At 38.7% G+C, this 24665-nt stretch overlaps 1 protein-coding gene and 1 long non-coding RNA gene across 2 annotated transcripts in view; one reads left to right on the plus strand and one right to left on the minus strand.

The window, feature by feature from the left end:
• Positions 1-24665, plus strand: part of LOC148149864 (uncharacterized) — a 50058-nt gene that overhangs the window by 6606 nt on the left and 18787 nt on the right. The window lies entirely within an intron of this gene.
• The window catches only part of chn2 (chimerin 2), a 363855-nt gene continuing 357851 nt past the window's right edge, over positions 18662-24665 (minus strand). The window contains exons 12-13 of the mRNA XM_043689521.2: positions 24439-24544; positions 18662-20259 (exon numbers count right to left, since the gene is read on the minus strand). Of these exons, the coding sequence (XP_043545456.1) occupies positions 20088-20259; positions 24439-24544 (278 nt within the window). The 3' untranslated portion in view covers positions 18662-20087. The remainder of the gene's footprint in view (positions 20260-24438; positions 24545-24665) is intronic.

The raw sequence follows: 24665 nt of genomic DNA on the forward strand, positions 1-24665 counted from the left end.
CAAGAATTTTATTAAGATGCTTTTTGTGTTCCATTAAGAGTGTATTATATTCCTGCCAGACTTCATCTCTGCATGCTTTAAGATCTTTCACTTCCTCCTGATTCCATTCCAAATGTGCCTTTAGTTAATATTTTCTGAGCAATATCAATGGCTTCCTCGTCTGTGCTTTGATTTTCCTTTCTAACACTTATAGTCTCCTATACAAATCACAAATGCACAACCCATCTCCTTCCAATCATCCAGCTGGGATTTAAATAACTTTGGGAACTGCTGACTTACCTGAATTCCTGCTGTTATGCCTTGTCTCAGTGCGGGTAAGTGATTTTGGTTTGGTCTCCATTTACACTGACCCTTTGAGGTCACTTTGTGGTCTCACTCATTTCCATTGAAAGACCTTATTTGGCAGCTCTGCACGTGCTGGGTCTGGTTTTGTGCTGTCCAATCAGTTATTTGCTCAAGTAGATTACAAATAAGCAAAAAAAAACCCAAAAGAGAAAAAATGAAATTGGTGTCAGAAAAGGCATCCTGACTGCTATCTCAATTTGAAATAAAATCCATATTTTTAATGGCAACTTTGTTTTGTGTGTTTGGAATTGTTCCTGTCAGAGCTGTATTTAAGTTGCCTTTATACAATGATAAAAGTACATGTTAGACTGAATTCTTGCTAAGTGTCATTTTGAACCACAAACCTTTGTTCCTGTGGCAAATAGCTAAGAACAAAAGTGCAAATTGCACATTTTTCTGGAGCATACATATCCCAGTAAAATAACTTTCTTTAAAAAGCATCAGTGAGCAAGTTTATCTTGCACTGAAATGTTGGTTTTAACTTATTTGCATTTCATACAGAAACTATTGCATGTTATGGAAAAATATTTGTAAATAGTTAATATAAAGTTAAAATTTGGAAAAGCACTAAAGTGGATCAGTTTACCAGTTTGGGTTTTGTAAAAAAAAAAGCAATACTTGATAGGTTTATTCTAGCCTGTACTTTACCAAAGTTCCATTCTGGATCACCTTGTTGAACTTGCTGATTTTCTGTAAAGTTACTACTATTAAACTCAACATGCAACATGCCAGAGAGAAGGGATAGCAGCCAGTATTGATACATATGACTCACATCTCCACCCCAACTCAACGCCTCTTTTTATTTGACTTGGAGGAGTACTAAATACTTAATTTAGTGCCCTGTCACATCCTCATCAATCATTTTAAATAACTTGTTCTGATGTGTTATGACATGCCTCTGGTAAGACTTGAACCTGGGCCTTCTGGTTGAAAGACACTACCAATGTGCTATAACAGCACTTTGCAACATCACTACAGACTGTTGACACTAACTGCCTATGGCCACAGAGAGACTGGACACAGATGAAGTACAACGAGTTCCAGATATCCAATAGAATAAGTATCACTTCAGTCAATGGGTGATATCTGTGACATACCTTTCAAAGGTAGAGCCACAAATGTTGGGAGCTGGCTCTTTCTTGATTCTAATTAAAACCTAAGTTGCCAGCAGCAGGCCAAGAGATGTGAGCACTTGAGATTTGAAGCCTTTCATTGGTGAAAATTGCTCTCAGCTGAGAATGCAACCAGTGTAGACAGCTATCAAAGAACCTCCTGGACAAACCAATGGCTTTGCATCATGGCCATGACTTTTGCCGCATAGATATTGCGCATATATTGGTTTTACTTGTGTATGTATTATGAGCGGTTGTTTAGACTAACCTAACAAAATGTGTGGTATGCAATAAAATTCAAAGAATTAGGAAGATTTTCTTTGACACTTTCACAATAAGTATGTTCATTCTCTCCTAAATGTTCATTTTTAGGGCTCAGTTTTGAATGCACTAGTCTATGGCACACAGTCTCAACTGGTATCTATACATTATAAAGAAGACTGTCCATCATTACACTCAGGGATTATTAAAATGTTGTAGATTAATTCAAAGCCTTGTAAGGATGGTGATTTCTCAGACATGGTATGCTAATTGATATATGATCAAATGTGATACAGATTCGAAAGGGATCAATATTCATTAGCAAATATGCAGCTACCATTGTACCTCTAAACAAATGTACTTTCAGAGTTAGCTCTTCAGGAATGATGGCAGGGGTTGGTAGGAATCCCAAACAAGCAGTAGAATTCCAGAATTGAGTCATGGTCTTAATAGAACATAGAACAGTACAGCATAGTACAGGCCCTTTGGCCCTCAATGTTGTGCTGACCTTTTATCCTACTCTGAGAAAACTAAATGTACAATTCCTACATTTTACTATCATCCATGTGACTTAAATGTCCCTAATGTAATTGACTCTACTACCACTAGATTAGATTAGATTACATTAGATTACATTACAGTGTGGAAACAGGCCCTTCGGCCCAACAAGTCCACACCGACCCGCCGAAGCGTAACCCACCCATACCCCTACATTTACCCCTTACCTAACACTACGGGCAATTTAGCATGGCCAATTCACCTGACCTGCACATCTTTGGACTGTGGGAGGAAACCGGAACACCCGGAGGAAACCCACGCAGACACGGGGAGAACGTGCAAACTCCACACAGTCAGTCGCCTGAGGCGGGAATTGAACCCGGGTCTCTGGCGCTGTGAGGCAGCAGTGCTAACCACTGTGCCACCATGCCGCCCACAAATCACTACTGGCAGTGCATTCCATGTACCCACCACTCTGTGTAAAGAACCTACCTCTGACCTCTCCCTTAAACCTTCCTCAAATCACCTTAAAATTATGCCCCTTCATGATAGCCATTTCCACCTGAGAAAAGGTCTCCTATCAGTGCCTAGCATATATTAGGTTGATTTTGGTCTCCAATACACTTCTGTCCATGGCTCTGACATCCAATCCTGGCTTCCTACACATTCCTGGCTTCTGTTTATGCACATCCAACTCATCATTTGAGCAGGACTGTTCCTGTTACAATAGTTCTTTATGTTACCATGTTATAAAGTGCTCAGGAGTCCACAACTATTCATGATGTCCCCAGGTTTATTCTGCAGATCAGCTCCAGATTGATCAGGACAACAGAAGCACCCTTTCAACAAGCCAATGATTTGCTTGATGAATACCCCTGTCAAGCTCTGAACTGCATTGTACCACTTGTTTGCAATGCTCTTGTCATACCTCACTGGTGTCATCAAACAGATCCAAAGGGGATAGCCATCACTACTCAGGATACAACCATCTGAACTGGGCTGGTATTTCAGAAGTCTCTGGAAATGTGCAAAAAATATGAATTTTGAATATTCCCTATAAAACAAGCCAAAGACACAATTCTGAAAGAATCCTTTGATAAATTAACTTGATTTATATACCTGGAGTCCCAGAGATCTACAATACCGAAGGCGGGCCTTTGGCTCATCAAATCTGTGACAGTCGGAAACAACCATCTAATTATTTCTAATCCCATTTTCCAGTAATAGAGCCATAGCTTTGAATGCCGTGGCATTGTAAGTGCACATCTAAATACTACTAACATTTTGAGGGTTTCTGTCTCTACTTATTACAGGCAGTATGTTCTAGATTCCCATCGGCTTCTGGATGATAGATATTTTCCTCATATCTTTTCTTTAACTTAAAAAGTATGCCTCCTGGTCGTCAATTCTGTACCAAGGGGAAACATTCCTTCCTGTCTACACGATCTATGCACTTCATAATTTCATACATCTCAATCATGCGATCCCACGCTAACCCCCCTCACCCCCCTGTCTTGACTTCCCAATGCAAGTAACCCCTGGTTATCCAATCTTGCTTCATATTAAAATTCTCCAGTTCAAGCAACATCCGAACAATTTCTCTTCTGCACCCCCTCCAATGCAATAACACCTGTCCTATAATATGACTTGCAGAACTGCATGCAATATTACAATGTTTCTACATTGCACACACACTTTAGCAGCAGCCTAACCAATATTTTATACAGTTCCAGCATTGCCTCCCTGCTCTTGTACTCTGTCTAAACTAATAACAGTAAGTATCCCATTTTCCTTCTTAATCACTATCTATCTGTTGACGTGTCTACCAAGCACCATCTGATCCTCCGTACTTCTAGTGTCCTACCATTCATCATGTATTCCCTTACCTTGGTAATCTTGCCAAAGTTCATCACCTCGCACTTATCTAGACTGAATTCCATTGGCATTGATCAGTCGATCTGACCAACAAACTATATATTCCTGTAATCCAGGTACTTTGTTGAATTAGTATGGGGGGTATTTAACCATTGAAAGATGCCCCTATGCAGCAGCTTCATTAGTAGAATGTCAGGTCTCACCTTTTTCACTTGACTGACAAACTCTTTGCACATATTCATTTGAACATTGGCTACTCCATAATACTGAAGTAGATACAAACAGTTCAGGTAACATAAACTACAGAACAGGGCGTGCCAGCCTTTTAATAAATCTTTCCAATACTGCAAATGAGAATGTAGTGACACACATTATTTGTTGTAGCAATATTTAATTTAGACTAAATTAGTTGCAAACAATTCTTTAACAGGGGTTATAAAAGAACTATTTTTAAAAATGATGGAGATACAATTTACCTCAATTCAATAGCTAAATAACTGTTGAGTTTCCCAATCATTGTCATCCAGTGTACCCATCCAACTAATTAATAGCCACTTAAGGCCAATTGCAAGGAGTTGGTCAGATCAGTTGGAGGAAGGGTGCTCTTTCAACATTTATCTGTGAGGACTTTGCATTACTACTTCCAGTCCATTGCCCTTAACTGAATGGCCAAAGAGCAGGCTCACCATTAATTGGCCAGTTAAAACAAAATGTTGGGTGAGTGACTCACTGTTCCAATCATTGTGCAGACTCCTGAGCACCATTTGAACTTCATGACAAGTCTTTGAAACCTGCTGAGGGAATATTGCTGTAAGTGTCCCCAAAGGGGTAACAAGCAGGATTTCTGTCTAATTGCAATTATGCTGGGTCCACATCTGACTGGCATCATCGCAATTATAATATGCAGGCAATGCCAGGTATTGTTAATTACTTTCATTCAGAATTTAAACCTCTACAGAAGTGTAAAATGTTTAACAAATTGAACAGTATGTTGAAATAGAAATTGAATATTTGTGATGGAAAATTGTTTGTATAAGGAAATAGATCTAAAAGATTTCCTGATGTAGGAAAAAAGTAGTAATTAGAAAGTGTAACAGTCAGGCAAAACTTAAATTCAAGATGCCCAGGTCAAGTAGAAAGATATAGCCAGGACTGTGTGTGTTACCGCTAGTAAATTTAATATTGCCTAAGATTACTTTTAAAAATCCCCTTGGTTTAGAGTCTGGAAATTCAGAAGTGATGGTTCTTTTCAAAGGAGGCTGTTTACAGTGCCTCAACTGCATATACAGGCAATGGATTTGTTTCCAGTGTGCAGTTAGCTTCAATCAGATTGAGTGAGTGAGTGAGTGAGTGATTGAATCTTGCATCTGCAGAATATTGTTGGATGATTTCCTTACTATGCAGTCTGGTCTGGCACCAGGGTAATTTGTTACCAGGGCTTTTGGTAGAAATTGCAAGAATGCTGTATGTTTCAATTTTAACCTTTTGATTTTTGCCATTGAGGGCTGATGCTTTTGTTCAGAGGGGATTGATTCTTCTGACATCTGAGCTATTGGTACTGGGATGAAAGAAGTATCCTTCAGAACTTCACTGTTTTCATTAATGACATTGATTCCAGTGAAGCTTAATAAGACATTTAGTAATCAGTTGTTTAGATTCAACAGGAAGAACATATACTTGGGTTAAGTACTGGAGTGCTGCCAGAGTCATAGAAGAGGAGTCAATACTTGAGGAAAAGTAAGCATTGCCACACCTAGCAGATTCAAAGTTCATGCTTTGTAATAAATCACAAATCTGTAGCGCAGCCTGTTTGTTGCACTGCACACTTGTATAGCTGAAAAAGACTGCTTGTGTGATGGCTTTCTGTCCCCTGTATGTTCAGTTTTGAACTGCATGCATAACTCAAGCACCTTTGCAGCTTCATAGGAATAGAGCTCAAGCCAATAATACAGAATTGAATATCAGAGGAAGAAATGCTGTTGTCTATTTTATATATCAATCTCAGTGGTACAGTTCAAAGTTCTGAAAAAGAGTCATACCAGACTCAAAATGTTAACTCAATTTCTCTCTCCACAGATGCTGCCAGACCTACTGAGTGTCTCCAGTATTCTGTTTGTTTCAGATTTCCAGCATCCACAGCATTTTTCCTTCAGTTCAAGGACTAATTGTTTATATTTATTCTGATAATGATGATAATAAAATGAGTATCTCATTCAAATCTATTTTAAAGCATGAATGATTAATTCAAAGGTTTATTTAATTTGTTTTAAAATGTTATATTTCAAAATGTTAAGGTTCCAAAAATAACAAGATTGTCCCCAGTACATAAAATTTTACTTTATTAGTTACCCTTTCTCTTGGTTCCATTAAATAGGCAATGAATTAGACTTTGGGTTGTAACATGGTAGGACTGATTCTGAAATACATGTTACTGTCCAACTAGTCTGCTTGATATGAGTGAAATAAATTGTTAACTTTAACAAGAGGACTAACAAACTCCTATGAATCAATACTTACAAAGAACTGTTTGAAATTGTTTCAGTGATAAATGAACCAATACTTATTGAAAATATTTAGACTTGTGCTTCAGAATGTGTTGGATGGGGGATGAGCATTTCTGAAATGGCTCTATGGGCTGGAGCTTGATCAATAATTTGCTATGCTTATTTAATAAACATTGGATATATTTACTGTAGAATAAATCTGTTTCAGGAGAAAGTGGTGAGTATTGCAGATGCTGGAGATTAGAGTAGGGAGTGTGGTGCTGGAAAAGCACAGCAGGTCAGGCAGCAACCAAGGAACAGGAAAATCGATGTTTTGGGCAAAAGCCTTTCATCAGGAATGATGCTGGGAGCCTCGGGGGTGGAGAGATAAATGGGAGGGAGGTGGAGCTGGGGGAAGGTAGCTGAGAGTGCAATAGGTGGATGGAGGTGGGGGGGTAAAGGTGATAGGTCAGAGAAGAGGGTGGTGCAGATAGGTGGGAAGCAAGATGGACAGATGGGACAGGCCATGAGGATGGTGCTGAGCTGGAAGGTTGGAACTGGGGTAAGGTTGGTCGAGGGGAAATGAGGAAACTGGTGAAATCCACATGGATGTCCTGGGGTTGGAGGGTCCCAAGGCGGAAGATGAGGTGTTCTTCCTCCAGGTGCGTTGGGTGGTAAGGGAGTGGAGATAGAGAAGGCCCAAGACCTGGATGTCCTCAGCAGAGTGTGAGGGGGAATTGAAGTGTTTGGCCATAGAGCGGTGGGGTTGGTTGGTGCAGGTATCCTGGAGATGTTCTCTGAAGCGCTCTGCGAGTAAGTCTGTTTTAGTCCTACAAATATACAACATATTTATTCAAAGATTATGCAAAGAGCAGAAGGTAATGGACTAGTACAATGATCATGAGGATGTCCCTTAAAGGTGCACTGACATACTAACCGTAAAACAACACAACAGGCCCATATTGTAACAATGGATGAACATTGATCACAAATAGGAACAATAAGATAATTACAGTTAATGTGTGCCTGGAAAAACAGTGTAGAAAGTGTGGCTTTAAACATACAGGGAATTAGAATCAGTTGTGTTGTAAGGAGCTGTAAAGGACAGGTTGCACCTAAACAGGGTTAGGATAAATATCCTCTTGAAAAGGATACCTAAATTGACAGGAAGTGCTGGACTAGGATGAAGACTAGGATGGGCGGCACGGTGGCACAGTGGTTAGCACTGCTGCCTCGCAGCGCCTGAGACCTGGGTTCAATTCCTGCCTCAGGCGACTGACTGTGTGGAGTTTGCACGTTCTCCCCGTGTCTGCATGGGTTTCCTCCGGGTGCTCCGGTTTCCTCCCACAGTCCAAAGATGTGCAGGGTCAGGTGAATTGGCCATACTAAATTGCCCGTAGTGTTAGGTAAGGGGTAAATATAGGGGTATGGGTGGGTTTCGCTTCGGCGGGTCGGTGTGGACTTGTTGGGCCGAAGGGCCTGTTTCCACACTGTAATCTAATCTAATCTAATCTAAATCTAATCTAATCTAATCTTAGAAAGAAGAGATAAACCAAAGAGATGACTTGGAAAGAAAAATAAAGTAGATTTAAATATATTGTTTTTGTGGATTGCAGGAGGGAATCTTTGGTTTGTTTCAAGGAACACTGGAGGCACTGTTGTAATGCTGGCTGTACATTGCAGACTATAGAATACTGAAAAGGAAATGAAGCAAATCTGCATGCAAATTGCAGAGAGTATAAGGTGAATAGGAAGGGTTTGGAGGGATGTGAGCCAGGAGCAGGCAGATAGGATTAGTTTAGGTTGGGATTATTTTTGGCATGGACTGGTTGGACCGAAGGGTCAGTTTACATGCTTTTTGCCTCTGAATCTATGGCATTATAGTCATGATAAAAGTAGACTCTCCATCCTCCTTTTTGAATTCTCATTCTATCTCAGTCTAAATTTGTCCATTCTTTCCCCTCCTAAATCGCACCAAGTTTGTTTTTCCCTTCTGTGAACAACACCAGGACTGTTCTGTTCCTACCATTTTGACTTTTAAATTCTCATCCTCTCCTCATTCAGGCTCACTGTTCTCTTCAATGTATGGTTACCATATTGGATCAGGAAAGGGGCTGGCAAAATAGTAACAGCCCAGAAAGGGAATCCAAGGAAAGCCAAGAATAGATGGCCAAAAAGAAGGGAGAAAATAGACTGAGTGTAAACTAGCAACTAATATAAAATAGCCAGTAAGAACTTCTTCAAATGTATAAAAAGGGAAAGAGAGGACAAAGAGAACGTGGACAGTGAGGCTGGGAAATAATGGGAAATCAGGAATTGTCAGAGGAGTTGAAGAAATACTTTACAATGGTCTTTACAGTAGACAACACTAATAGCATTCCAAAGATGCAAAATAATCAAGGGGCTAAAGGAGGGAGCAATTAAATACAATAATTATCGTGAGACTAAATAACAACTCGGGGTGGGGGAGGGGGACGATGAGGGGAAGATGTGGCTAAAAGCCAATAGTTCTCCTGGGCTTCTTGCCTTCTATTATAGGGTACTAAAGAAAGTAGCTGTTGAAATAATGGCCAGACTCACATTAATTTTCCAAAGAATCCTTAGATTCTGGAAAGTCCCAGACAATTGGCTAAATGCTCAAAAGGGTGATGAAAAATGTAACTACAAGCCAGTTAGTATAACCTATGCCATTGGGGAAAATATGTTGTAAAAGATGTACAGTATTTCTAAATGCTGGGTTTTTACATGACATATGCAAACAGGTTGAGCTAATAGTTTGTCACGTGGAAGTTTTGGGCAAGCAAGCTCCATTCAAGTTTCATGTAAAAATAAGCTATCATCAAGCAGCGTCAGCATTCCCTTCAGGAAGACATGCCCGATAAATTTATTAGAATTCTTTGAGGAAGTAACAACAAGATATATGATGGGAAACTGGTAGATATAACATATTCAATTTCCAAAAGGCATTCAACACGAGATCACACAAAGCTACATAATAAGATACGGAGATGCTGGTGTTGGACTGGGGCGGACAAAGGCAGAAGTTACACAACACCAGGTTATAGTCCAAGAGATTTATTTGAAATCACAAGTTTTCAGAGAGCTGCTCCTTCATCAGGTGAAGTGGAGCGAAGCATATAGGCACAGACTTTATAGGTGGAGAGATCATTACAAAATAGTTCTAGGTGATTAAGAGTTTCAAAAGATGAAATCAATGGTGTGAGTGAACTGTTGACAGCCTGATAACAAGGTGATCAAAAGTGTCAAACACTGTGAGTAAAGTGTTATTGCATGATCTGATTAATTAAGATAGAGAGATAGTCATGAGTGTGGTGCTGGAAAAGAACAGCAGGTCAGGCAGCATCCGAGGAGCAGGAGAATCAACATTTCAGGCACAAGCCCTTCATCAGGTCTGCACTCTTGACTCTGATCTCTAGCATCTGCAGTCTTCACTTTCTCAGAGAGAGATTAATTACAAAAAAAAATCAAAAATAAGATGGTGCTGGAGACAAACCAAATAGCTGAAATAACATCATACATATGAGTCACATGCCGAGGGTTTAATCAATGTAACAGGTAATAAAAAACTGTACAAACTAATTATGGTGGATAAATCATAACTATCAAGGTGATAGCGTCAAAACAGGACAGTAACTAAGAATTTACAAATACAGAATAGTATGGTGGGGTAACATGTAGTGCGACATGAACCCAGGATCATGGTTGAGGCCATCTTCGTGGGTGCCAAACTTGGCTATCAGTTTCTGCTCCACGATTCTCCTTGTGTATCTCAAAGAAAGCATTGGAGGATGCTTCCCCAAAGCTCAGAGGCCGAAAGTCCTTGACTGTTGAAGTGTTCCCTGAATGGGATGGAACACTTCTGCCTGTCGATTTTGTTACACCATGTGCATTCATCTGTTATTGGAGCATCTAGGTGGTCTTGCTAATATACCATGCCTTGGGGCATCTTTTCCTGCGGTGTATAAGATAGACAACATTGGCCAAGTTACATGAGTACCAACCATGTACCTGGTGGGTAGTGTGCCCATATGTGATTGTAGTATCCACGTTGATGATCTGGCATGACTTGCAGAGTTTGCTGTGCCACTGTTCTGTGGTGTTCTGGTCACTGTTCTCCTGAAGGTTGGGTAGTTTGCTGCAGACGATAGTCTGTTTGAGGTTTGGTGGCTGTTCGAAAGTGAGAAGTGCAGGCGTTGGGAAGGCTCTGGTGAGATGTTCATTGTCATCAATGACATGTTGAAGGCTGCAAAGAACGTGGCGTAGTTTATCTGCACTGGGGAAGTACTGGATGATGAATGATACTCTAACGGTTGCGTCCTGTGTCTGACTTCTGAGGAGGTTGTTACAGCTTTTTGCTGTAGGACATTGGAACTGGGCATTGTATCTCATTCTTATGAGAATGTCTTTCAGCAGTCGAGGACAATTGGCTTCCAATCTTCGGGTAAGCAACCTCCAAGACTGCCTTTGAATGCAGAATCACGCACCCATGAAGACTGCATCAACTATGATCTTGGGTTCATGTTGTGCTACATGTAATCCCACCACACTATTGTGTTTGTAAAACCTTACTGTTCTGTTTTGACACCATCACCTTTGATAATCAGTTATGATCTCTAATTAATTTGTACAGTTTTGGATTACTTGTTTTGATAAATCCTCAACATGCAACTGTTATACCTATCATGTTATTCCAGCCATTTGATTTGTCTCTAGCAGTATCTTATTCTTGGTTCTTTTATAATTATCCCTCTGCGTTAATCAGATCATAGCTATTGACCTTTTACTCACATGTTTAACACTTTTGATCACCTGAAAAAACTTGTTAGTCAATCTGTTGGCACTCCATTCACACCATTTATACTATGTTTTGATACTCATAATTACCTAGAATTATCTTGTAATGATCGCTCCGCCTACAAATTCTGTACCAATGTGCTTCTCCTCCATTTCACCTGACAAATGAATTGCTCTCCAAAAGCTTGTGATTTCAAATAAACCCTGTTGGACTATAACCTGGTGTCGTGTGACTTCTGATGTAATGATAATCCATGGTGTTGCGAGAGTATATTGGCATGGATAGAGGACTGATCAACAAATGCAAGACACAGACTTGGGATAAAGTGGATGAATTTTCAAGATGGCTTTCCATAGTTGAATACTGCAGGACCAGTACAGGGCCACATTTATTTCCAATTGTGTTTTAATGACTTGGATGACAGAAGTGAATACACTATCTTAAAAATTTGTGCAACACACAAAATAGAAAATTCAAGAACCAGTGGGCACAATCTGAGTAAGGTGTTACCTATTTAAGGTAGAGATGAAGAGCAATTTCTCACTGGAGGGTCATGAATCTGTGGAATTCCTTCTCACAGAAAGCTGCCAATGCTATGACGTTGAGCATATTCCACATTCAGTCAGTAAAGGTTATGAGGAAAAGGTAGGAAAGTGGATTTGAGAATTATCACATCACCTGTGATATTGTTGAATGGTAGGGCAGACAATGGCTGCCTTCTGTGTCTACATGTGGTTTTCTGGGTTTAATCTTACCAAGCTTTAAAAAAATCAAAATTGAGGAACAGACCAACAAGAATACTCCAGTCAGACTCATCCATTCATTTCAATCATGGATCGCCTTATCCTAACTCCACTTGTTCCAAATACCTTGACGCTCACACCTAACAAAAAATCTAACAGAGCTAAGCCACCTTCAATCAGTGCCCACAGCTTTGAGTGAGAAAATTCTACTAGTTTGAGTGGAAAAATGCTTCCTGATTTCACACCTAAGGGAACTACCTCTGATATCATCATTAGTTCTTTGCTCTGTATTTCCCACCAGAAGAAATCACCTATCTGTATCTTTCTTGTTGAATCCCATTATCATTGTAAACATATCAGTTAAGCCTTATGCAATCTATACTCCTAATTTAACCATTTAGGCTCTGGTAGCATTCTGGTAGCCTTGAAAGGGGTCAAAAAGTGTGGCGCTGGAAAAGCACAGGAGGTCAGGCAGCATCCAAGGAGCCTCTAACAGGGTACAGTGCTAAAATCTTTCGGGGAAGGAAGCATTGTGATGGTATGGTATTGAATTTGGTTAGTTGTTTAGATAGCAACAATATTTGTTACTGTGCCACCTTCACACAACTTTATATTCAACTGAAAGGGTTTTGCCCAGAGAAAGGAAAGAAAAACCAGGATAAACAATAAATAGAAAAAAATAATACCAATAACTACATTTGGACTTCCAGCAGATGCCAGTTCAGTTTTCTTGCTTAAGAGTGCTTATTTATGCATAATGCTTCCCATGCACTGAGATTCTCTTCAGCAAACACAGGCCTACTATCTAAGAAAATTCAGATTCTCTTCCAGTACAAAAAAAAGCTTATTAAAAGGGCGTCAGGACTGTAGAGGTTAGACAATTTGTAAATGAAGGGCTTGATTTGAGAATCAGGCTTTCAGCAGATAAACATTTTTGTCTGAAAGATTGGCCACTGTTATTCCTCTCCCATCATTGGGATAATTTGGAGATTTCTGGGGTGTTGATATGAACTTGCCAGTGGGCTTCATCCAGTGATCCCAGGAAAGAGCAGTAACTGAGCAGGCAGGAGGAATTGGGTCAGGAATCCAAACTCAAAGGCTGCAGCTGGCCCTCATGCCTGTGCCACAGACAAAAACAAGGGCCACATGTACATGGGACCATGACTGCATTCATATTCCCTCCAAATCAAACAGTATACTGACTTGGAAATCTATTTCTCTTCCTTGGTCATTGCTAGGTCACAATCTCAAAACTCCCTCCTTAACAGCCTTTCAGGCCTAGCTATATCAGAAGAACTGCAGCAATTCGATAAGGCAACACTCCCATCAGCTTCTGAAATAAAATTAGGTCTCAGTAATAAAGTCTGGCTAAGCTAGCAGAGTTCGTATCGCGGAAAAGAACTGAAAGAAAGAAATTCCAATACACTGAGTGAAAGGAAATGGTGAGATAGTATCAGGAAAAGAATGATACAGAAGGTCAAATAATAAGATACGAGTTTACTTAGGAGTTACTTGTTTTACCACATCGTTAAATGGCAACTGGGATTAGCAGATACTTTAAGGATTCTCCTCCTGCTAAGATACAGGAAGGTTATTTGAGGCATCAAATGGGGTGATGGACTGTTTCTATAAGTTCCCTTATTTCCTTCTAGCTCTCAGACAGGAAATGCCACTACTTTTAAATCTAAGAGTAATCATTCTGCGTCATACAGCTGGAGACAATAACAAAAGCACTGCAACATATTTTTCCTGAACACATTTAAAATATTTTGTGCCTTTATCAATTCTCTCTTTCAGCAGGTAATGGCACGGCAAGTGCAAAAAGGCATCAGGAACCTCTAATCCTTAATCAGTTCTCTAACCAATGAGATTGAAGGCTTGAAAAAGAAATAAGTGGAAAATGGGAGCAAATTAGAGTTGAAACAGGTAAAGGAAGACAAAAGTGAGAAGGAGTGATTGGTTTAAGGAGTGCAGAAAGTATTTTTAAAAAAAAGTAAAAATTATTGAGATTTTTACAAGTCTGAAGATTTATGAAATACAAGAAAAATGTTTGAAATTTCCCTTTCATTAGAGGGATTGACTGGCATTGCATTTACAAATTTCACGTTGGTAAGGAATACTTGCATCCTTGATTACAAGCCCTATCTTTCTTACAGGGAGAGTAGCAATGTGATTGTTTTGTGGCGAAACAATATAAATCAACCAACATACTCTGAAGATTCATAACATTCAGTTTCTTTTAATCCTTACATTTGCTGTATAAATTAGTCAGCCTTTTTCACACAGCATTATTTCTCCATCAAGATTTGCCCAGTCATCTATTTTATGATAAAATCAATTGATTGTAACCTTACATTTCAGTGAATTGCAAATTTCTGAATAAACCCACTATAAAAATGCCAATATTTATCTGCAGTACCAGTTGTACCTAGGGGTGGTGCTGTGACTCATTACCTCAAATGACTTGCCATTCTTTTACTTCTGTGAAATCTTGGTTAATGACAGTGCTATTTTGTTGGATGTTTAATGCAAGCTTTTCATATGATCTCTGGTGGCTCTACTGCGTTTATCAAGCTTTCTACAGAATTAGACATGATTTTTTTTTTGCTGAATGTTGTCTTATTTGTCACACAGCCTATTTCATTTTATCAAAAGGACATTTTCTTTTATGAAAGTGGCAACTCCATGTGTACCAAAGTACTTTTTCTTTTGGAGTTGTGAAGGACTCTCTCGCGCTCTCTCTCGCGCTCTCTCTCTCTCTCTCTACAACTCAATTTCTAAACGCTGTCCTACAGCTAATCTGCTTCATCCTTGACCACTGTCTTCACCATCGACAACCAGCTCTTCATCCAGATGCATGGAACAGCCATGGAAATCACATTTGCATCCCAAAACATCTACATTTTTATGCACAAATTCAAGCAACACTTTTTTACTACACAGGACCAATGATCAACATTACACACCAGATATATCAACATTTTTGATCTGAGGAATCACTGAAATGACGACACAACTATATCAACAAGTTCCATCCCATCATCAGACTTACCATCGATTATTGTTCAGAACCAATCTCATCTTGGGCACACACATCTCCATCAAGGAAGAAGACCTCAGTACTTCACTCTACTATTCACCCAAAGATAGCCCCATACTGCTGTACTTCTGTAGCTTCCACCATAAACACATCAAAGAAACCATCCGCTATGGACTAGCTCTGCAAGAATGCAACAGTCATTTAAAGATGCTGAAAGATAACCTCATAAGAGCAGGATATGATGCTCAGCTCATTGGTTGCCAGTTCCAAAGTGCCACAGCAAGAAACTGCAACAAGACAGGCACAGGATATGAACAATAGAGTACCTTAATCGTCCAGTACTTTCCCAGAGTGGAGAAACTATGCCATGTTCTTCACCGCCTTCAACGTGTCATTGATGATGACTAACAGCTCACCAGGGCCATTCCTATCCCACCACACCTCGCCTTCAAACAACTACCAAACTTTAAACAGACCATTGTTTGTAGCAAACTACCCAGCCTTCGGAAGAAGTTATCACTACACCCGACAACCCTGCCATGGCAACCTCTGCAAGGCATGTCAGATCATTGACATGGATACTACCACTATATGTGGGAACACCACCCACACATAGTCACAGGAGTATCAGGCAATGTTGTCTACTTCATATACTGCAGCCAAGGATGTCCCAAGGCATGGTATATTGGTGAGATAATGTAGATGCTACGACAACCAATGAATGGACACCTCTCAACAACTGCCGGTCAGGAATGTTCCCTCCCAGTGGGGAACACTTCAATAGTCAGAGACATTTTAGGGTAAGGATTCTCAAAGGCGGCCTTCGAAGTCAAGTTCTGTACCCCTGAAGACAGCTTCAACCGTGACGATGTGCTCATTTCATGGTGCATGTGTTTTTGTAAAATCTTCCTTACTGTCCTGTTTTGACACTATTACCTTGATAACTAACTAATCAAGATCTCTCTACCTTTAATTAAGATTAGATTAGATTAGATTACCTACAGTATGGAACCAGGCCCTTCGGCCCAACAAGTCCACACCCTCCGAAGGGTAACTCACCCAGACCTATTCCCCTACCCTATATTTAACCCTGAGTAACGCACCTAACACTATGGGCAATTTAGCATGGCCAATTCACCTAACCTGCACATCTTTCAATTTGTGAGAGGAAACCAGAGCACCTGGAGGAAACACATGCAGAACGTGGGGAGAATGTGCAAACTCTACACAGACACTTGCCCGAGGTGGGAATTGAACCTGGGTCATGGTGCTGTGAGGCAGCAGTACTAACCACTGAGCCATTGTGCTGCCCACAGTGTACAGTAATTTGTAGAGTTTTGGATTACTTATTACATCAGTTAGAACCTTGGCATGTGAGTCTTATATCTAGCATGTTATTTCAGCCATTTGGTTTGTCTCTAGCACCATCTTAATCGCAAAAAATTTTAAAAACTCTCTTCCTCAATTAATCAGATCATAGGTCATCTCTTCACCTGCTATTCAACTGTTGACACTTTACTCACACTGTTTGACACTTTTGATCACCTGCAGAGACTTATTATTCAATTTGTTAAAACTTCACTCTCTCCATTTGTATGATATTTTGATCTCTGCTATAATTTCTGTGCCTGTGCACAGTAGCGCTCTGAAAGCTAGATTTCAAATAAATCTGTTAGACTATAAACTGGTGTCATATGACGTCTGACCTTGTTCACCCCAATTCAACAACCAACACCAACACATCAGTCTTTATTGGGAGATCTTTTCCAATCCTGAAGCTAAATTTGAAAGTATAAAGTTAGTGATGGTGTTTGGGAAGAATGTATGACCAAACACCTAGATCCACTTCCAACATCAATGAGTTGTTTTACAATGACGGAGAGAGAGCCTCTAGCAGTTCAGAGACTTCTCCATTGAATTTTTTTTTTAAAGTATTTGCTTTTAGCCTGCCTTTGGCTATCATAATTGATTGATTAAATAAATGTTCAATCAGATTGACCATGTGACTGACATAAGTGCATGGACAGCTTCACATCATTCCATCACTGTTATTAAATTCCCTTCTCACTTATCCTTGGGCCTTCACAATATATCATAATCATCAACCACATGCCAGATAGTACACTCTGTAAAGAGGGGGTCTCTTCAATCTCCTGTAACCAAATTATTTTAGTTTCGAACAAGAGCAGGAGGTAGTAATAATATAGATCATAGGTATGCTGGAGAAGCAGTTGTGGGAAGGACTGTTGCACATACTTCTCAAAAAGACAGCCATAACTTGGGCCCATGAAAGTGAGACGGTTAAAGGAGAAATTATTCAGTGAGAATTAACTCAGTCAAACAGAGAGGTGGTGATGGTGATGGGACTGTTTAGGTCTCCATTCAAGGAAGAAGTGAAGACCCTCACACTATTCTGTGAGGAATTAAACTGTAGATGTGTAGTGAAGTGGTGGTGTTTCAGGCCAGAAAACCTGGAAATTGTTAAATTAACTTAAACCATCAGAAGAATTATGAATGTGGTTGGGAAGAGAACAGACAAAGGGAATAAAATGGAGTCAAGATAGGGAAATAGAAGTTCAGCAGGGCAGGAACAAGTTGAAACTATGGATCTGCCAGGGCAGTCCTGTGTGTGGAGTTTGGAGAGAAGGTACAAACAGTGTACAAGGTGGGAAGCTGTGGAGGGAAGATCTTCAGAGGAGATGATATCAGTGACAGTCGAAACAATGGTTAGATGTTCAGCAATGTAGTCAGTCTACAGGGAAATAGGAAGCAGTGTCTCTACTCTCCTCCCACCATGCCCCAACATCTATATCCTGTTTTTCAAGAGTTGCTTTCTGTTTGAACTCATCTTTCTTAACACTCTGGATCTATTCCTTGTTTTCTCGACAATATTACAACTCCTTTGTCTTTCCTTCTATGGTACTTTTTGATCTTCAACTTCCCTTTTAATCTTTCCTTGACCTGTATTTCTGTTCCACGCCCTTGACCTCATTAGTTAAAAAGTCATTCATCTTTAAACATCTGTTTCTCTCTCCACAGATTTTGAAAGACCTTTGTGTTCATATAAATGAGAACACCGAAGAATTGTTTTGCTTTTCTTTCTAAAAATAGTCAGAGTTGAAACAGACCTTTCAGTCCAACAAGTTCATGTCAAACATAATTCCAAACTAAACTCCTGGCCCATATCCTTCCAAACCTTTTGTATTTATGTACTTATCTAAGAGTGTATTTTAAACGTTGTAACTATGGCACTCAGAGTGGCAGATAGGATTTCAGTTTTCATGAAAAGGCAGCAATACTAACTTACACACCGTGCTGAGATATGAGACTATATGTACACTGTTTCTAAAATGGCAAAACAAAATGTACAGCTGAGCATGGTAAGATGCAGCAAAATGTGTATCTTAATCTATTGGCATGAGTGAAATTTTCTGTACAATATGTAAAGATCAAATCTTCCTCTGTCATTTATTGAGAAAAGTCAGTAATGTGTTGATTTAAATTTAATAGTACATTTAATAAATTTTTCACAGTACATTGTTTAATTTACAAAGTAAATCTGACATCATTTTACACAATCATACATGAGAAATAAAATAGCCAAAAAGATTTCAAAGCAAATATTTTAAACAGAAGTACCAGTGACTATGCTCAGTTCACTAAACAATTGAAAATGTACATCTCCAAAAGAATTTAAAAGTTATCTTTTAAACATCTGCAGCATTTGATTTAGTTAAAACATAAAATTTGCATTTGAAAACTATCCAAATGATATCACAGAACACTTCTTAAAACATTTTCAATCTACTTTAAATATTTGTTTGAAAAGGATGAGTTAACAACACCAAGGGAACCACAGAAAACTACTAATGTGCCACTGCAAAACATGAAGGGTTTGAGTTTTCTCTAACCAAAATGATATATGAAAGGAACTTGCAAAGAAAGTACGAAGTTCAACAGTTTTGAAATGCAGCCCATATGGCCCATAATAATCAGGAATGTAGCTAATGTTCACAAAGAAAAATAAAATGGAAGAAATACAGAAGATCCTTCCTTCCTTAATTTGGTGACATTCTGCTATTATTACCAAAGTGATAGCTAAACACAACTTTATACATATATACAAATTAAATGCCTTCCATTAATCACTCTGGCAGTCATAAATACAGCAGTGTGACGATTAATTCAATTCTCATAGTGAACTGAATGTAAATATAATGAAGCCTTGGGCAGAAAAAGACAGAAGTGTACAATGATAATTAAAATTATTGTTCCAATATCATTTTGCTGCAAATGCATTGCATTTTGTATAATTGTTGCAAAATTGATCATTTGTAGTATATTGATTTGTTATGTAGCACAAATTTCTATTCAAGTTAATGGGTAATGATTTTTGAAAATGTATAGGTATAAATTAATTGATATACTAATGTATAGACACTTAGTGCAATTCAAAATTCTGTGATGTAATTCAGAAACAAAACAAGTAAATAATATAATTATAACTTTTTTAAAAAATCACTCATTCTGCACCAAGATAACTTTGGAGTGGAAATCTGACTATTAGCTTTAACAAATGAGGATATTTGTCTTTGATTTTGAAAAGCAAGGTATCAACTCTGTAGCTTGTGGTAGTCACACACCAGTTTTACTCAGTTATGTTATACAGCAAAAGCTATTTTTTGTTGGAAAGTATATAGTATATTAAGATAATCTTTTTCCAACGTCAACTCTTAAAACATGTACTGCCTAACAAGCAGGCTACAGGAAATGTTTTAGTGCTCATCTGCAGCATTACAGACTTCTTAAGCCTACATAGCCAATTGTGCAAGGAGATAGTAGCACCAGAGCCATTTGCAGCTGAGTCACAAACAGCAACTACAAAAAGTTGGTTTTACTTCATATTGTTTTCTCTTAGAACAATACATCTTCATTTTCAATCAAGAGTTGAACAATCAGTCTCTGGTATCGCATATCATTCAAAGTTGCCAGTGTATTCTGTTCAGGGGGTCGCATTAATGTAGGCCCAAATACAATTCCAAGGTTTTCAGCATTCATCAAGTTGTCCTTTCCAAACATAGTGACCCTATAAAGAATGAGATCAGTCTATTGGATAGATTTTGTGATTGTTGAACACTCCAATACTTTTCAATGTCTTTGTTTTGTTATATATTTATATTATTTCAGGTAAAGTGGACACTTCATATGCCAAAGCACTCATATTGCTTCTGATTGGTTGTTTTAAAAGCAGCAGTGAATATATCAATAAATACAAATTCAGTGAAAACCCTTAAAAAGTATTTAACTTGTGACAGAAAACCAAATTAACCTTATGTCACAGATTTGTAAAATGTCTTCCTTTCAATCAAGTTTCAGCACTTAGAAGTACAATTATACAGTTTCCAGTTCAGGCCTCGTATGAGACCATAAAATGTGAGATTAGCAATAAATTAATAGTACGGGATTATGACCAAAACAAAGAACAGGTAATATAATAAATATTGACTTGATTTTCTGCCAGCCCTATTAAACATTTTAATAGGAAGTCCTAAAATTTTGTTTTGAGAGGAGAATATGTTTGCTTTTAGTTCCTGTATTAATTAAAAACTCATTAAGTTGGTAAATTTCACACAATTGCACGTATCAATTAAATATGGTTCAAAAAAAATTTGACCAGCCATCAGTTTAGACGTTGAACAGTAGTGTTTATTATTACAACTAAGATTAATCACATAGCATGTGATTTTCTGTAAGATCTGGGATAATCCAACATATTGGCAGTACATCATAGCACATTTTTTAAAGTGAATGCCATTAAGTAAATGCTAGATGTGAAAAGTGGTGAGGATCATGGATTATCATTCAAATTAGTTGTACTCAACAAGCAAACCATCAAATGATAAGGTTTTCAATTGATACATCAAAATATGCATGTCAGTAGTGCTCTGAAAATTTTATGATACATGCTAAATGTCAATGGAAAAAGATAGAAGTACATAGATATGCATGGCACTAAAGATAAGAGATGCAAATCATAAATACATTATTATGGCTGAGACTGATTGCTTAGCAATATGGCCTAACAAAATGTGTTACAGCACAAAGAATAGTTGTGTCGTACAGACATAAAAGGTACTCAGTTATATAACTGGTTTTCAGATTAATGCATTAACTGCTTTCAGTTTAATAAGCTTACAGCACCGGAAGCATAAATTCTACTTCACATTTAGGCATTTGTGGCTTGGACACCTAAGAATTCAATCATTGACGCCAGCTGGAGTTTTATGTCCCCTTCATGGTAGATTGGCAATAAGTATTGTGGTGTAAAAGTGAGTGGGAAAGCAGGAAAGTGTAAGTGTTTGTTGTCCCCACTGGAATTTTACTAGCAGCAGGAGAGATTTTGGGTGGCTTGCCTGCTCTAAAGCCAACTGAAAAACTTAGCTAGCTTCTTAAGGGCCTTCTCCAGCCACTGCTGGCATTTTACTGGTGCTGAGGGGGGAAGGGCCCTTACCATTTGGTGAGGTCACCACTTATATCCTGGCAGAGGGATTCCGTCCTGTTTGGGCAACCTGTCCTCAACTAAGGGCCTTTTAGTGTGAAGGGTTTTCCATGTTTGCTTAATCCCAAATGGCTCCTTTAGCACTGAGTGAGTCATTAGTCTTTACTCCTGGTGGGGCCTGTCTGAATCTTTTGACATGCTCAACTCACTTACTTAGTGCTATGGTGCTACTACTAGTCATGAATTGACTATAGTCCCTGCTGTGGCCATTGCTCTTTGTGGCATTCTTGGGAGCGAGGAGCTGCCAGCTGTCTGACTGGAGGTGGAAGGAATTGCCTCATGCAGACTGAAGCCCTGGTCTTGGGCAACTAAACACAAAAGCAAAATAACACGGACACTGGAAATCTTAAATAAAAATGGGAAAAAGTAGAAACACTTAGCTGAACTCCTTCATTGACGTGAAATGTTAACTCAGCAGGCCAGGCAGCATCAATGGTGAGAAACTAAGTATTTCCAGCATTTCTGTTTTATTGCCTCACGCAACTAGGGGACTGTAAAATCCAGTTCTGGCTTTCAGGGCCAACTTTGCAGCTGATGGATAGGGCTACTGCCTATGAGTTTTTCTCAATATTCTGGTTGAAATGCATCAGGAATATGTTTACATCTACACTCCATTTTCTTCTCTAAATGAAAAATAGGAACTCTAGGCTTGTTCGGGTTATTTGGCTACCCTTAGAATAGTGCCGAGATAACAGCTATCGAGATGGTTAAGAAAGATTATCCTGCTCTCCCACAGAAATAATTTATTACTACTCCCATGAATAGGTACAAAGAAATGAAGAAAGAATTTATATAAAAATGTTTTGAAATTCACATTCTTAAAATAAGCAGTTTTTTTTGTTGAAACATCTGGTCAATGAAAGCTTCAATGGAACTATTTTAGATCAAAGGGAAGCTAATGTAATGAAGGAGAACAAAGGAATCAGGAAAAAAAACAGATAACAATCACTAAATTAGTTTGTGCAAATTTAGTATATCATTACACATTAATCTTGAAATTAACCTGCAATGCTAAAATAGTCTCCTGTTAGCTTCTAGTTTGTGACATATTATGACCACATTTGTGAAACATAATTTGAAGTATATTTAGAATTGATTAAATGGCTATCAACATTTTTTTCATTGTAAGTACCACTTCATATTTCAACTTTTTCACCATGAAAAAGAACAGTAATCTCTTCGAATATTATTAAGAATAATAATTGCCATAAGTAAAGGTATAACACCAGCTCACAATACCACAGGTCCTTTAATGCAGAAAAATGTTCTAAAGGACTTACTCTAACAGACAATGAGCCACATAAGGTGATCAAAAGATTGGTCAAATAAGTTTAAGATCTATCTTGAAGATGAAGCAGGTTAGGTACAAACTCCAGGGCATAAAGCCCAGGTAGGTCAGGCAGCATCCAGGGAACAGGAGAATTGACATTTCGGGTATAAGCCCTTCTTCAGGAATGAGGAAAGTTTGTCCAGCAAGCTAAGATAAAAGGTAGGGAGGAGGGACTTGGGGGAGGGGCGTCGGAAATGTGATAGGTGGAAAGAGGTCAAGGTGAGGGTGATAGGTCAGACTGGGGTGGGGGTGGAGAGGTCAGGAAGAAGGTTGCAGGTTAGGAAGGCGGTGCTGAATTCGATGGATTTGACTGAGACAAGGTGGGGGGAGGGGAAATGAGGAAACTGGTGAAATCCGAGTTCATCCCTTGTGGTTGGAGGGTTCCTAGGCGGAAGATCTCCAGCATCTGCAGACCTCACTTTCTCCATAAAGCCCAGGTAGGCAAAATGAAGAGCTGAAGGAAATCAGATTTGCACATGATTCCAGAATATGATACGCAAGGATGGAAATTTGAAAACCAAGGCATTGCTGGATAAGAAGCCAATATAGGCCAGCAAGCATTAGGGTGATGAAAGAAACGGCCATGGGTAAACTTCTGCCTTGTTCGAAACATTGGCATAATGTAACAGACTTTTGTATAGAATTACCAATAGCTTCAGACTATTATTGGTGCATTGCCGCCTTACGTTTTCTTATAATGCATCTTAGCATCTTAAAAGCAAAGAAATATTCCATATAATTATACGTTATTACCACAGATTGTAGGCAAAATTCATGGTAATTACCATAACTCCTGTCACGAGATGAAGAACTACACAGTATGTATGCTCTCGTGCTTCACCTAACATAGTTTAAAGCTTTAACTATGACAACAAAGAGCAGAAAGAAATACTAGTAAATTTTCTTTTGATTTGACCAAACAGTTTTGGAAAGAGTCTTATGTTTTCCATTTATCTACATTTGTATTTGATATACTTGGCATCTGCTGCTTAAAGCCATTATTGTATGGATTGAATATTGTGTATTAAAGTGAAATGCACATTCACTGTACTAAATTAGTTCACGTTTACAAAGAATACAGATAAATATTGAGATCAGAGCAAAAGGCATCTCCATTACCATAGAGTTTAATTCTTTTTGAATGAATCATCAATTTGGCAGGATTGGTAATTTACTGCAATGTTGAACTGTCATGTAGGCATCAATGCAGATTGTGGATAAGTCAGATGAATTTTGAAGAACTTGATTAAATGTTAATATTTTTACCCAGGGAGTTTGCATAATTTTGATATTATGCCTTTCCCTTTTTAAAATGAAATGTTTAATACTTTTCAGCTGAATGCAGAAATCATTTCCCAAGGATAAAACCAAGTTACCTTTTCAGATGAGTCATCAAGTGCCTCAGTGTCTCATAATGTGCAGGAGGGAGTAACATTAAAGATTCATTGATGGCCTCCAGTCTGTCATCTGGGTTAATAATTTCTAATTAAGAGCAAATACACAATAGTCATAAAATAGACATTGATGAATTTTATGCTGGTGGCTGGTGTTCCTCCCCCCCCCCCCCCCCCCCAGGAATTAAGCAACATGCTGACTTTAGCTT

The sequence above is a fragment of the Chiloscyllium plagiosum genome, unplaced genomic scaffold (assembly GCF_037043375.1).
Source record: "Chiloscyllium plagiosum isolate Xiang-an unplaced genomic scaffold, Cpla_swu_hap1 HiC_scaffold_5, whole genome shotgun sequence".
Taxonomy (NCBI): Eukaryota; Metazoa; Chordata; class Chondrichthyes; order Orectolobiformes; family Hemiscylliidae; genus Chiloscyllium; species Chiloscyllium plagiosum.